Source organism: Ursus maritimus, unplaced genomic scaffold (assembly GCF_017311325.1).
Source record: "Ursus maritimus isolate PB19 unplaced genomic scaffold, ASM1731132v1 scaffold_8, whole genome shotgun sequence".
Classification (NCBI taxonomy): Eukaryota; Metazoa; Chordata; class Mammalia; order Carnivora; family Ursidae; genus Ursus; species Ursus maritimus.
The window spans coordinates 45,191,860-45,207,678 of record NW_024426996.1 but is presented as its reverse complement, the minus strand read 5'-3'; the positions used below and the strand labels follow the sequence as shown (position 1 = coordinate 45,207,678).

General features: G+C 36.7%; 1 protein-coding gene across 3 annotated transcripts in view; it reads right to left on the bottom strand.

The window, feature by feature from the left end:
* The window catches only part of GABRA2 (gamma-aminobutyric acid type A receptor subunit alpha2), a 113,547-nt gene extending 98,569 nt beyond the window's left edge, over positions 1 to 14,978 (bottom strand). For all 3 annotated transcript variants that reach the window (XM_040624855.1, XM_008701440.1, XM_008701441.1), the window contains exons 1-2: positions 14,908 to 14,978; positions 12,216 to 12,331 (exon numbers count right to left, since the gene is read on the bottom strand). In XM_040624855.1, coding sequence (XP_040480789.1) covers positions 12,216 to 12,331; positions 14,908 to 14,978 — 187 coding nt within the window. The remainder of the gene's footprint in view (positions 1 to 12,215; positions 12,332 to 14,907) is intronic.
* Positions 14,979 to 15,819: the final 841 nt, after the last annotated feature.

Below are 15,819 nucleotides of genomic sequence, written 5' to 3'. Positions count from 1 at the left end.
AGATGCTCTCTTAGCTTGGAATAGCTATGAGATAAATGTGGAAATCAGCTGCAAGAGCTGGGAAGGTTTATTTTTCAAATGAAAGGAAGTAACAGAGCTAGTGCCATCCTTTCCTTTTATTCCAGCCTGTACTGTGGACATCATAGCTGGAGCTGCAGCAGCCACTTTGAGATCATGAGGTGACAGCATTAAGGACAAAAGCCAATGCTAAGGAAGAGGAAGTGGGAAAATAAAAACAGTTTGGGTTCCTGAAGTTTGATGCCATCATGTAAGAGCTCAGTCTTCATTTGAAACCACCTGCCTACAGACCTTTTTTTGTGAGAAAAACTGACCCCCATTGAGATCACTGTCAATAGGTTTTTCTGTTCGTTTCTGACAAACACATCCCTAATGGATATAGGCTATGATAACATTCCTTCACCTATATTTTATTGTTATTCCAATGCTTGCTCCCGCCTATATTTCCAACTGGAATCAAACTTGCACTATAAAAAGCCACTTGGCATTACTATATCCTCTTCTAATGTCCTCAAACAGAAGTAGGTAAAGTGTTACACCACGCTCTCCGACCAGGTGGGGAAAATCATAGAAATGACAGACGACAACACAGTTCCCTAAAAGGAAGGGATTTGAAGAGACATGTGCTTTCCACCCCACTAACTTTCATATCCACTCACTTAAACATGCACCTGCCCACTTTCCGTATCTGCTGATAGGTTTTGCTTAACCTCCCAGCTGTTCCAAGGCAGAGCAACAGCGGCAGGAAGTGCAGCTGCTCTCTGCACCTGGTGGCAATCAGATGTCTGACAGTAAGACGCCTATATTAGAAGCTGCCACCAAAAACGACAAAGTCTAGATCGGGCGTGGCAGCAGTCAAAGGAGAGTGATGAAGGCAGGCAGCACCAGCGTAACAAGCAGAACTGCATCGAAGTGTACACATCTCTGAGTCAGCAACTGGGTCCCATGGGACCTCTCATCAGCCCCGTATTTCACAGATAATAATGTAAATCCTAAATGACCCACCCTGCCTACTGAAGTTATGAGTCATACCATCAGTTTGGCGGCAGCCAAAAACATCTTCAAGAGCCCTTCAGATTATCTGGGAATCTTGAAAGAAAGACCGTTGAAAAGAATTCTGCTACAGATACTCTCCTCACTACTTTATCTGCCTGGTCCTTTAAGAATTCAGACACTATTACTTGATTTTGTATGTTTTAAGAATAATGAGTCATTTTTTTTTTACATTTAATCTATTTTAAATGCCGACATACTTTAATATAAGCACTACTAGTCATATGGTTCTATATATAGTTTCTTGTTAGTTATCTTTGATCCTGCAATTCTGTTATCATTATTAAGGCAGAAGCTACTCAAGACGATGAAAGAATACTTAGTTTTAATTTTTAGTTATCAAGGGACTTGCTGTTCTCCCAGGAGTGCTCCAATGATGACTTCCTTTAAAATGGCTCTACATTCACTCCCATTCCTTTGTGACATTTTCATCACCTCAAGCCACCCCACTTACTCTCTTAAGGGTCTACAGTTTCTTTTCCTCCAATACATGTTGGATGATTCTTTTGCTATTTTACAAAGCACAGTCGTCAGCCTCACATTTTTTGCTTTGATGATTATCCTCTTACATGCCCTAGATAACTAATTAAGTCTACCCTCCCATATTCTCCTCTACCCGACCTGAATACCAGCCTTGCGATTCCATTTTCTTTTAATTAAGCCTCCCTCTCTCTTGGTATCCACATTTTAATCTTCCATGTAAACCTGGCTGGCATTTTAGCCCACTGTTTCCTTTCTTGAGAAACTGGAGAGTTTATGTAATCGTGGTAACAAAAATGAATTTGTTCCATTTACCCTATTTTCTGACTACGGCTGATTTGGTTAATTTCTATTGTAAAGGCTTCTAGAGAGTTCATATAATTGAATGCATTTGGACTCTCCAACCCAAATATCTAGGTAGTAACTCAGCATCTTCTGCTTCAAAAGCTAAAATCTTCTTATGAGTAATTAGAGGTAAAGTGGACTTCTCTCTTTTTTATTTCTTTTTTAATCCTTTTCTAAAAGTCCCCCTTGACGTCCCTCCTCCTCTCCAAATCACTCCTCCAATTCAAGTCTGGAGATCTTTTCTGTCCCAGAAATCTTTTAACACATACCATTCTAAAAGCACCCAAGCCTTCTACTTTCTTAATAAAAGTCAAATATCTCCCTAATACTTACTAAGATACCATAGGTATCCCCACAAAACAGTCTAAATACAGGTTTGGGAATGCTATGAAAAGACATTTATAATTTTTATCCTTTCTTCACCCTTCTTTAATCTTGTGACATAACTCTACTCTTTTATTCAGAAACAAAATCCAATTGTACTACTCATTATATCATAGTCCTGAAATATCCCTAAAATCTGTTACAATTTACTAACTGTCTCCACAAAATAGTTGAAATAGCAGTATCTTCTTTTTGACATATATTTTCCTGTGGGTACTATATCAGAAGAAGAGCCATACGTTTTCTTTTATTGTGTTTTAAATCAAATTAGCAATGTCCTAACTAAACATATCCTCCAAGAATTTGAAATACGTTTATGCAGAAAGAATGTCACCACACATGTTCCTGGAACAATCTTTGTGCTACATTTTGCATTCTTTCCCCTAGGAAAAAAAAAAAAAGAGGAAAAAAACTAACATCCCGAATGCTAATAAAGATACTTCTTAAAATTATGTTCTTATAATAGTACTATTTTTTTAATTTTATGGGAAAATTTTTTCTTTTGTTTTAACATGTTTTAAATATTGAAATAAACAAGAAGGAACATAAGAAAGACAAAATAAAAATTGACATCATAACTTACGTCAAACTAAGATGGAGATGGGTTCATATTTTCTATATACTAGTTTTTTATTTTTTGCAAAGGTCTAATAAAAACATACAAAGATATCAAAACTATTACTTAATCAAAGTTTCTTAAAATGCAAAAAACTATGGAGAATTTGAGAGATTTACATCTCATCATAAGTGATACCCTTGATATGGTGAACTTCTATATGAAATATGTTTAGATTTAAACATTAATTTATTCTTATACATTACTTTTAAATGATAAGATCTGTACCTCAAAGGATGACATATTTCAAGTTAAAAACAAGTTTTCAGAATTCTTTATGGTGTCAAGACCATTAAAAATTCAAAAGAAATAAACTTAATACTCATTACATTCCACATCATGTAATTTATTTCTTTTATTTCACAAGGAATGTCTAGTTATTATTGAACGCATCTCTGGCTCAAAAGAACTTAAAATAAGGCAAAAAAATTTCTTTAAAAAGAGAACGAGAAATGTCTAGAAGCTTCAACTGGACTCTAAGAATACTACACTTAACCCTCAACACCTCTGCTACAGACCCAAAAAGACACGCTCTCTGAATGTCATACTCCTCTACAGATAAAACTCTCAGGCTGACAGTAAATAAACCAAAATTCACTCTTCCCGTTATGAGAAAAGACAATCAATAACATTCAATAAAGAAAACATAGGGTGGTTATATGGTATTTTTAATTAAGGAGAAAAGGAAGAAGTCAATGTCTAGGACACTTGAAAGGCAGAAAGAACCAAAATATGGTGTGATATGAATTTCTGCAAAGTCTGGGTCTTATACATCAAAATATTTCCAGCATTTAAAATAAGACTCAGCAAATAACTGGCCCTTAATAAGAAATAGTTGAATGCATGAACCATGATTATAGATACAGAACTTGGCCAACTCTGGTTATATGGTACAAGAAAAGTGAATTCTTCTCAAAACTTCAATAACATGTTCTTAAAATGGAACGTATGTTGTAATATTTCAAGTTATTTTGAGAATCATAGCGTATTTACCTTATCTGCCTTCCGAGGGACTTCAATCACCAGAGACCAATAACACACCATGTACACATCTTTATATTCTGCAGAATGTCTGGAAATCATAAGCCTTCAATAGACATGTGCTAAGAAACAGAATACTAGAATAATTTAATTTGACTCTTTGCATGTTAACACAATGAAAAGTAATGAATTGCTGACTGGCCAAGCTGTTCACTTGGCCATCTCCACTACCAATATAGATTTCTACAATATGATTGAGCTGTAGCAATCAAAAAATAACACTAAAACAAATGGATTGGTCATGCCTATGGTCCAATTTATCCACTGTGTTAAGGGGGTAAAAAGAGAAACGCTGATTGCACCTGAGCTTAAATGCTAGCCAGAAAACACAGTGAGTGAAGCATGCTTGTGCCTGAAAAAACAAAAATAATAATCCCTCAGAATTAAGACCGAGGGCAATGCTTTTCTAGCAGCAATGATTGAGAGAAAAAATGGCTAATCAAGTATTTTTTAAGGTGAAAACAAAGTGTTAGCGTTACTTTATGAAAACATGAGTAGTATTCTCTTGGTCACGCATTTCAATGATGTCACCTTGAATTCTGCCGGAGAGATGCTGTTTGGGAGGAAAGTGCCACCATCTAATGTAATGCATACCCTTGCTGCCATGTATCCAGTCTGCTTTTCCTGTAAAGTAAATCACAAGCTGTGCACAAGTTCATACAACAAACTGAGAAAGAATTCTGCAAACTACCTCAATCTAACCATTTCTGAAGAAGCCTGTCTTAGTGCCATTCTCTGACAGGGAGTGAACAAGCAACACAGCGTTAGAGAGGGTGTGCAGAAATGCTACGACGTTCTTGCATCAAAATATCAAAAAGAATCCAGAAAACTGTACATAACATTACCATGCTTCTAGTTTAAGCGAGCTCGCACTGTGATGAAGCCCATATTATCTCCATGCCAGAGGGAGAGTAGTACAACAGGTCCCAGACAAAACTGAAGGAACCGATTTCTGGAGGTCAGACCCAGAGTTTCCAGCCTCCCCAAAGCACCCCACTTCAAGCAGCCAGTACCTCTCTGCTTTTTATCTTTTGTACCTCCCACAAAATAATTTTAAATAGACAGGAAATGACAAATGATAATGATCCTTTACACTTTTATGAAAAGCTCTTTTGCACACTTGTGTGAAATCTCCCCAACTTATTTCCATTTTCTCACTCATGAAATAATCAAATGCAGCTTTCCCTGTGACCTTTAGGCAAACTCAAGTGGGCGAAGAAGACAGTGGCCGAGAGCGTAAAAAGGCTCTGAAATCTTCTTTTGCCTACTACAGCTTATTCTGAAGGTTAGCCTACTCCAGACACTGCAGGGAGCCCCAGAAGGCTGAGTCAGAAAGGGAAGGGAGATGATATTCTCAGCTGCCTCGGGCCTCTTTGCGAACATCAGCCCCAACCACAGACTCTGAAAGAGGAGCAGAATGCCAAACTTCACAGCTTTACGGAGAGGGGGGGTCCCCAGTCCTGGAGTTTACCCTGCCTCCATCTGAGACCAGAACTTCGTAACACTCAATGTCTCTTTTCCTGCTCATCTTGCAACCCACTCCCCCCTCCATTTCTAATAGCATGTAGAGATCTCAGACTATTCTTTGTATGTTCTATTAGTCCAATGCCTCCATCACCCATCATCTCAAAAGACACCTTCAAGCATCGGGCACATACTCTGTTGCTGCAAGACCCAGAGTTTTTGCCACTCAAGTACCTGGCACAATCCCAGGTAAGGTTGATGGACACGCTTTTGGTTTTATGTCCCTCAAATCATCATTAATGTCACAGACTAAAGTTTTATTCTGTAACTATATCTTTTCTCCCAAAGGCAAATTTATTACCATGAATTGATGATACCAAATTATTGCATGTCATGATAATAATTATAAAGAGCAACCCATATGTCATACTTCTTTGGTGACTACCTTTGTTTTCAGAGATTCTGTACACATACAAAGGTGTGTCTACAAAATGAAACTAATTGCATGAGAAATATACAATCTCTCCTTTCTTTAAAACTGGGTTATGCGGGGGCCCCTGGGTGGTGTGGTCAGTTAAGCATCCCGCTCTTGCTTTCAGCTCAGGTCGTAATCTCAGCGTACTGAGATCGAGCCCCGAGTCGAGCTCCCCGCTCAGTGTGGACTCTGCTTAAGTTTCTCTCTCTCCCTCTCCCTCTGCCCCTCCCTCTCATATTCCTTCTCTCTCTCTCCTTCTATCTCAAAACAATAAATCTTTTTAAAAAAATAAAACTGGGTTATGTGTACTACAAATTTATCATTTTTTTAAAAAGTCATAGCTTTTATACATTAAGCGAACCACTGGGTGATGCTCTCTATTGCATTCTAATGCCAAAGCAGCAGCATTAACGCTTACGTGTATTGCGTTCCTACTCTGCTTGCCATACCCTGTCCAAAGGATTAAGATGTCAAAAAAAAAAAAAAATTACATCCCCAACAAACCAGTAAGTCACATATTTTTACTCCCATTTTACAAATAAAACACCAAAGCAAGGAGAGATTGAGTAGCATGCTGAAAGTTCTGTAGTTATCATATGGTGGCAACAGAATTCAAATCCAAAGGTGCTGGTATCCAGAGGCACTGACCTTAAGCGTTACTTTATACAGTAATATCATGCTATTTTGAGGTCAGAATTCCTCTTAGGTTCTGGGAGGGATCAGATTTTTCTATATTAATTTCTCTCATTGAATAGACTATATTTTATTTTTATAAATTTGAGAGCAGTAAAATTCATAGAAATGTGTTGTCATCTATCTCTCTACAGCCTGAAGATAAATATCCAAGAACGAACTTGGAAACTGACACTCAGACCCCAAGCCTATGATCTGACATCATGTTTTTCATGGATTTAAGCATAAAGTTTCTTCAAGATTTCAGAGTATAAAACAAGAGCATGGAAGGAAAAAAATCTATCTGGACGACCTCCTCGAAAGAGCTTTTCAAAATGCAGTTAAGCATGGTGCTCAATCTAGGTTTTCCAGATTGAATCTATAATTTAGATACCAAGCCTTGTCATTTCTAATAGTTGTCACTGTTGAGCACTGTGGATGTTAGCTGTCATAAATGTACGAGACCTGTCTACACATTCATTTTTCCAATGACCCCACAAAATTGGTCCAAAAAACAAATGCTGCTCTTTTTATTTACAAATTTTATTTATAAATTGTTATTTATAACAATTTGAAAGCCTCTTATGGAATGTAAAAATCCATGCGTGATACTCCAAATTGTTAGTTCTAATGACTAAAATGAAGACAAGAGGAAAAATTAATCCAGTTATTAGTTCTAGGTGATCTAAATGCATGGTCTTGGTAGATAAGATATCAAGGCAAGCCCATCTCAGGTTTCCAGACTCACAAAGATGTAAGCCTACCAAATGCACAAGACATACCAGTATTTTCTTGGCATGTTTTCAAAGGACACTGCCTCCTAAGATGTTCTTCTGGAATAATCCTTTTCATATTCCTGACAATACTAATGCTTATCAATTGTATTTCACACTACGATCTCTCAAGAATTTTAACTTACTTTAACCACGTGGTATCCTTGTGAGATTTAAATAGAATGAGTAGATCCTCTCCTGCCATTTCACAGATGTGTAAATTAAGTCACAGATGGGATAAATGAATCACCCAAAATCACAGAGTTCAAGGCAGAATCATGGTTAACATTAAGTCAGGATTTGAGTAACTGGTGTAATAATAGCTCTAATTCACCAAGATGTCAGCCTAAAATATGCTGATGCTAACAGGAGAAGTTCAGTGTGTTAATTAAATGATAACTGCTCCACTGATTTAAGGATCAGGTAAGTTCTATAGTCAATTCTTTTCATGATAGCACAGTAAAAATTAAATTAAATTAAATTAAATTAAATTAAATTAAATTAAATTAAAGTTAAATTAAAATTCATTCCAGAAATATGTGAGAGCTTACTATATGCCAGGTATTGTTCTAGATGCTTGGGATAGATGATGCATCAGTGAATCAAGCAACAAAACAGACACAAATCCCTGACTTCAGTGAGCCTACATTCTAGCAAAAGAGACAAAAATAAGCAATCGACATAACAGTGATAAAGAAATAGATTATCTTAAATATTAAAGGATAATAAGTATTAAGGAAAAAAGAAAAAAATGAAGGTGTGTACAAGGGATCAGAATTATCAAGAGGCGGACAGGTTATAGTATTTATTTGGTTGGTCAGGATAGGCCTCATTGAGAAGGTGAGATCAAAGGATATCCAGGGAAGTGGGAACAGCCAGGGAAAAAGCTCTAAGGAATATCCTGGTGTGTTCAAAGAACAAAAAGGAAGCCAATGTGACTGCAGCAGTGTTAGCAAGGTGAGTTGTATGAGGGGAGGTCAAAGAAAGAATAAGGAGTCAGATCATGCAGGGCCTTGGAGACCACCACAAGGAACCTGATTTTTATTCTGAGTGAAGTAGAAATGATTGCAGAATTTTGAGCAGTTGAGTGGCATGACGTAACTTAAATTTTAAAGAGACTCTATTATTAATCATAAAATATCTTAAAATTTTATTGCTCAATGTTTCATATAATCCTTATCATATATATGAATCTCAATTTACTCTCCTCCTTTCAAGATAAAATACCATTATTGCCATTTTCCCAAAGAAAATACCAAGAGTCAGAATGCCTAAGCAACTTGGCTAGGGTAAAATCTAGTAAGTGGTAGAGCCAGGAGAAAAAGAACAATTTTTCTAACTCGTAATCCAAAACTGATTGCTCTTTCCTATATACTCATTTTAAAGTTATAAAGGAAAGAAAATAATAATTGAGATTAATTATCCAGATTTTTCATCAATAGAGATGTTCAGCTTGATATATTAAAATCGAATCAAACTCATTTTTTCCTTCTTATTAATTTCTGGGACATAATGATGCAAGTAATTTCCTTGGACTTTCTATTTGAAATAACATATGAACATGTAGGCTAAGAATTTGGGATGCAGAAGTAATCATAATAATTTAAATTTACAACAGTGAATTTAGAAAGTTTTTGAAAGTCTTTTAGGCATTGTTATTCATTAACTCTCTACCATATCACTGTGCTAAATTCTTTGCGTATATCATTGTATGTCATATTCGTCAAATGCTTTAAGAACAGTATGAGTAATCACACTCTATAGATGACAGATGTGGACCCAGAGAGGCTGAGTATTTCAAGGTCACAGGACTGCTCAGGACCAGAGCTGGGATTTTACCTAAATCTCCACATTCTAAAGTTAGGTAGGTCTTCACTAAGCCACACTACCTTCCTGCAACATGATGCCTGACCTATCGCCTCAACACTTCTAACTAAAAGGTCAGCTAAATATAAGTAGCCCCATTTTACAGATGATTAACTGGTCATAGAAAAGTTAATCAAGCAATCAACATTTACCTGATGGCCACAATATGCAAATCAATATTCAGTTGCTAAGAGCACAGAGGATTTATGATACAATATCTTGCCTCCACGAACTAACAATCTTGTTAAGGTAACAAGAGACACACAAAAAGGTAATAAATAATCCAAACCAGCACATAATAAGTTCCAAATGAAATATAGAGCCAACAACCACTGAAGAAATGCAACAGAGAGAAAATTGAATCCGGGTGCTTCAATTCAGTTAAGAAAGATCTTTACTAGAGGACCAGTGTTGAGGTGGTCTTTACAGAAAAGGAAGGGTTTCGATCATCAGAGACGATGAGAAAAATACTTCCAGGGAAAGGAAAGAATATGACCAAAGGCCAAGGGAGCAGATAGGAATGGATTAGCAAGAGACAGAGAACCAATGCTTTGAAGTACAGGATGAACGGGAAGGCAAAATAAAAATGAAGCCCCAGAAACAGAATGTAGAAAACCTTGATTGGCAAATTAGGACTCTAAGGAAGGAAGAAGAACTACATCTTTGTTGAATTGTTACTATGTGGCACCAGCTTTGTAGACACTTTTTGTTTATATAATCCTCTCAACAACCCTATAAAGCAGAAAGGTAGATATATCATGACCATTGTAAATGAAAGGAAACAGAGATTATCTGGCCAAGACACAGCTTCGTGTGTGGATGGAATTGAAATTGCACCTAGATCTATCGACCTCCCAGGCCTATATTCCTTCTACCACCTTCTTCTACTCCTGCCACCTGCCGAAGGCAAAGGGGAGCCACTGAAGTTCTATGATCAAGAAAAGTGAGGGGTATGTGGAAAGCGTTGTAAGAATAAAAGAAAACTCATCCGACTGGGAAATATTGGCATACGAGCAATATCAGAGAAGGACTGGGGAAGAAGACACCTGCCAAGAAGAGTCACTTAACCCAAATAAAGTGACAAGGATCCATATCTGAGCAGCGACAATGCAAGTAAAAAAGAATGTAAGAGATATTACCAAAGAAATATGAAGAGCTAAATGGCAAGACCCACGTCCTGAAACAGGTAGTTTCTACTCCCCAAGCACGCACCGACAGCGTAGGTACTTGCCCTAAAAACTCCCAGACACAAAACCCAAGGTCTAGCTCAAATATTAAGATTCTTGACAGCACATTATTTATTTTAAAAAATAAAATCTGGGGCGCCTGGGTGGCACAGCGGTTAAGCGTCTGCCTTCGGCTCAGGGCGTGATCCCGGCGTTATGGGATCGAGCCCCACATCAGGCTCCTCTGCTATGAGCCTGCTTCTTCCTCTCCCACTCCCCCTGCTTGTGTTCCCTCTCTTGCTGGCTATCTCTGTCTCTGTCAAATAAATAAATAAAATCTTAAAAAAATAAAAATAAAAATAAAAAATAAAAAATAAAATCTATGACTTAGGAAAACTATCTGCCTTAGTGCAAACTACCTCTTAAACCACTATCATGAATGATGACAGATTTATGCTAGGCACACTTCTACGGTATGAGTTTGGCAATGGCTCATTGTCACATCAGGAATCAGAGAGTGGTTCCTTACATACATGCTCATTAGAAATATTAATTACTGAAGAAATATTATTTTCCTTTTAGTTTTTCCTTTTAGAAAACGAAGTGTATATTAAGCAATGGACTTTTCTCTGAATGATACAATGGGCCATGTTTTTTAATATTATTCGTCCCTGTACTTATCTTAAAGTGAGAGATACCTCTCAGGGATTCCAGTAAAAACTAACAGCATTAAATGGCATATTATTTAACAAGTTGGGTCTTTTTCTGACTTTTTCTGAGTCCTGGACACTCCAAACCATACACTGGGAAATATACATAGAATTAACCACCACCTACATTTTTCAAAGAAAGTATTTACATAAATATCTAGGCATTTAGTCAATACACATCTTTGTAAGCAATTTCATATTACAAAGTTGCCAGTAATAACCTGGCTAATTATATAAATCTTTATTAGTATCAATTGTTCAACTATTTTTTCTTAATTTTTAATTACTGGTTAAACCAAACATCCAAATAAGTATAACATACATGTGATAAATGTATGTATGGAAATATATATGTCATGTTATAATTGATGAGTAACAACATTTTGATTCAGAATCCTTTAGGAATTGCACACCTTAATCTACTTTACCTTCACCTAATTTCCTTGGTATCACCTAGCTAAGGATAATTAGAGGATAATTAAAATTATACATATTTTAAAAATTAACATTTTGGCCAAGCCTAATTTCCTTTATTTTTATGGATAAAAACAGATTTGTTTTTCTGAGCTGAAAATTAATATTTAAATTTGAAATCAAGCTATGCCACAGTCCAGTAAATTTAGGCCTAGAGCTAATGTATAGCTAAAATGTCTTTGAAAGTTTCAAGAATGCCAAACCAGTGCTGCATTTTAGAAACATCATATGTATGTGTAAAGAAATAGCATCATAGGATCCTAAACTGTGTATTTGTTGAAATACAACCCAGATACTTTTTTTAATGTGTCTCAATTCTTCGTATCTATACTGCTGTGAAAATAGGCATCTGTAAAATGTGAAGATACTATACAAGCATAGCTGCCCAGTAATGTTTCATTGTAATATACTTTAAGTTTGAAAAATTATAAATAAACTAACTTAAGAACTCTTCATGCAGGAAGTCTAGGCTCCATATGACTTTAGGCATTCTTAAAACTTATGTTAAGTACATTGTGCATGCGTAAAAGGAACATTTATTTCATATACCTTACGTTCTATTATTTATGTTTTTTAATACATGCATTCATATATGAAATGTATTAGAATATTAATATTACTCATAACTTTTAAAAGCATTATTTCGTGAGAGTTTAAAAAAAGGAAAACTACTTTTACCTCCCAGTCCTGGTCTAAGCCGATTATCGTAACCATCCAGAAGTCTGTCTAGAATTCTTGTAAAGATGGTAATGTTATTTTTAGCCTCATCTTCTTGGATGTTAGCCAGCACCAACCTAAACAGACAATTTTACAAGATGATATATATATATATATATATGTATATATATACATATACACTTACACACATATACATATGTGTGTTGTACAAGTGCCAGCATGCTCTTCTTCCTTGGTTTGAATTCTAAGCCTCTCGAAGCTATTAGGGCCACCCATTTTCTCCTTTTATCACTTTTATAAATACCAGCATATCTGTGGAGGAGATAAACATGTTGTTGAAAATGGACACTAAATACAAGATTATCAGAAAGTTTGATGTCAAAATTATTTCAGGTTTCTACCACTTAGCATTCAGTGTAGAATATTCATTTTGTCTAAAAGCCATCCTCTAGAATCTATTATGACTGTAGATGATCACATGCAGACACTATTAGTAATGTTATTCTGCAGTAAGAAAGGTACAATAACCAAAACGGCTCCTAAAATAATACTTCAGTGCTCTGAATATTAATTGGAAAATAAATCGTCTCCCTGGAGGCAGAAAATGTCTCTATCTTCCTCATAAATGCCTTTTTTTCCCCTTTATGTCATTTTTCTCTTTTAAACCAAGATTATTTCCTTACTTTGGGTATACCTCCACCCAATGGCCAAGTGCAATATAGACATCAGGGAAACTCCACTGGCTGTATTCCAGGCTCCACTGTAGCCAGGCGGTGGAGGTGGGCTCTCAAAGGAACAGGAACACACACAGGGCTGCACACAGCCTTGGAGGAGTACCCCTCCTGACTGGTCTCTGAGGAGAGCAATAGGGGTTGCCTGAAGATTAAAATGCCTCGCCACTTTTGTGTGTGTGCGTGATAAATTTGCGGAAAGAACAAATGGTCTTAAAATATCACCAGAAAAGGGTTAGAAACAGTGATTTTCTCCATTATTTCTCCATCAGAAAGCCAGAGACCTGATTTTGTGACATCCAGCAATTTGGTGCAGCAGCAACTGGATGCATAAAACAGAATGTCCCTTTTCCCTGCCATTTTTTCCCCCTAGAATGATTCAGAGATTTAAATTACTGGCCCCAAAAAAGAATCATTTATATAATAGAATAAAATACTGGCATGAGCATTACTGGTCAAATATAGAACAGAAAACTAGTAGAGGGAAATATGGTTAAGCACTGAGGATCTTCAATGATTACTAATTGACCGTGGTGTGTTCACTCCCTTAAAATCAAAGATTATATGTGATTGCATTCTGAGCAAGGTGTATTGTATAAAATATCATTGACAGAGTCCATTTGCATTTAAATGATTACACAGCTAGTAACTAAAAATAGTCACGATACATTAAAAAACTGGTAACCAACTTCAAACAAATATTGTCTTGAGGGCAGAGAAAATATTAAAACACTGATACAAAGGTAAACATTTAAAAATTACGTAAGCAAATTAGTTCATCAAAACTCCATCATCAAAAGTTTCTATATTACCTTAAGCTAATTTTAAAACCAATCACTACAATAATCATAAAGTTCCACACAGAGGTTTTCACTGAAAAGTGTTATTTGATCACATGTCATATTTTTTTCTAAATTCAATATTAAGATGTTAAATGAGGAGCTATTTTCCAATTAAAAATAAGCCTCATAAAGAGATTTCTTCTCAATTCGAGAAAGTATGTTCATACTTTGACAATTACTTGGACAGGAAAATGAAAAATTAAAAAGGAAATAAAAATATAATAAAGACATTATTTTTCAAAGGAATGGTTACATGAACATTCTTATAACTCTTATATTTCAAGTCCTCTAATATTTTGAAAACCATATCCTAAATTTAGACAATAAATAAAAAATGCCCAGTGATGATAAAAATCAGAAAAGACTACCATTAAGACGTTACTGAAAGCAATAAAAATCAATTTCATGTTTGTAGAACATAGGCAAAACAAACTTAGTTACATGTTTAAAATAAGTACTGTTTATGACAGTAACCATTTTAGGAATAAAAGATCTCTAAATCACTAATACGAAAAGTGGATTAATAAATCAAGCTTTTGTTTTATTGTTTGTGGTTGTGAAGTTGTGTACTACCTCCACCTAGAGGTTAAAGACTCACACATCCTCTGGGTTTTCTACTTGACTGAAGAGAGCCTAGACCATTAAAAAAGGGAAGATGAAAGAAATAAAGAAGAAAAAAAAGAAGGAAGGGGAAAAAAGTTAATCAAATCATTTTAGCTTGTGCTTTTGTTTGGCTTAAAGAAAAACTGTTGGCTATTTTACTGAATCTTGGTGTTATAAACACATATAACTTAACCACTTCCATTCCTTGCAAGAGTATGCCATTCAAAAGATAAGTCTTTTCTCTGGAGATTTTCTTTTCTTTCTTTCTTTTTTTTTTTTTTTAAGAAAATGTTTCTGATCACTTTTGTTTTTTATCATTAAAAACAAGAAGCAGTGAACTTTTTATAGCCTCTGCCACTTCATAGTTCAATTTCCTGATACAACCTCTTTTTTTCATTCGAGTGGACTCTTCAAAATACTTCAGCTTCTCAAAGGCCACCTCAGCATTGACAGCATTCAAGAAACACACCGTTACCCTGAATTTAAAAAGTCAAATACAATAAATAAATGTCTCACCTGGCTGGGTCCCACACCAAGAAAACAAGAAGCAGCAACTGCATGTTGTAGGTGTTTAATTTCGTCTTCATTGCCGCTCTTTGTAAAGCCATGGAAGAAAAATAAAATACACTTAAAATTACATTCAGTACCACCATCCAAATAGCCCCAAAGAATGTCAATCCAATTGAGAACTGGAGTTAAAGCTACAGAATTATTCCAGCGGAGCGAGTGTAGGGTGTGATGATGGGGGGTGGGGGTGGAGGAGGTGCGGGGGGGGGGGTTGTCTTGTCTTTCTTTTTTTCTCTTGACAGCAAGATGACCAAATAATCAGACTTTGCTCTGCCAGGAACTTCCCCCAGCCCCATCGTCAGCAAACTGTTTTGTGCTCACACACACGTAATAATAACACACGGGACCCTGAACTGACATAGGAGCTCAAGAAGAGAATGGGTCGGAGGGGAGAGTGAAAAGAGGTAGGAGAGATGGGTACTTGGTGCCACAACCTCCTCAACCAAGGCCACCCCCGCAACCCCAGCGGGAAAAGCAAGGGGCGGCCAGCCCACTTTTTCGATTATTCTTTTCATTACAGTGAACTGCAGTCCTCACGTTTTCACTTCTTCACTCCCTCTAAAATAATAGAAAAGAAAAGAACCTCCCTCCCTGCCCCTGCAGTTTGCCCAAGACCACGTCTTGGAGGCAGCCGGGTTCGGATCAACTGCTGCGAAACGACGCGTTTGACAGCTGTTCCGGAGCCGAGGACCACAATCCGAGCCCGAGCGCGAGGCTCCCGGATCCAGCCGCGGCAGGCAGGCAGCGGCAATCACACTGTGCAAAGTTGAAGACTATAAAAGAGCCAGGCTAACGTGCCGCCTGCCGGGCGGGAGGGCGGGCGTCTCGGATCTTATTGTAGTTGCAGATACGCTTCTGGTG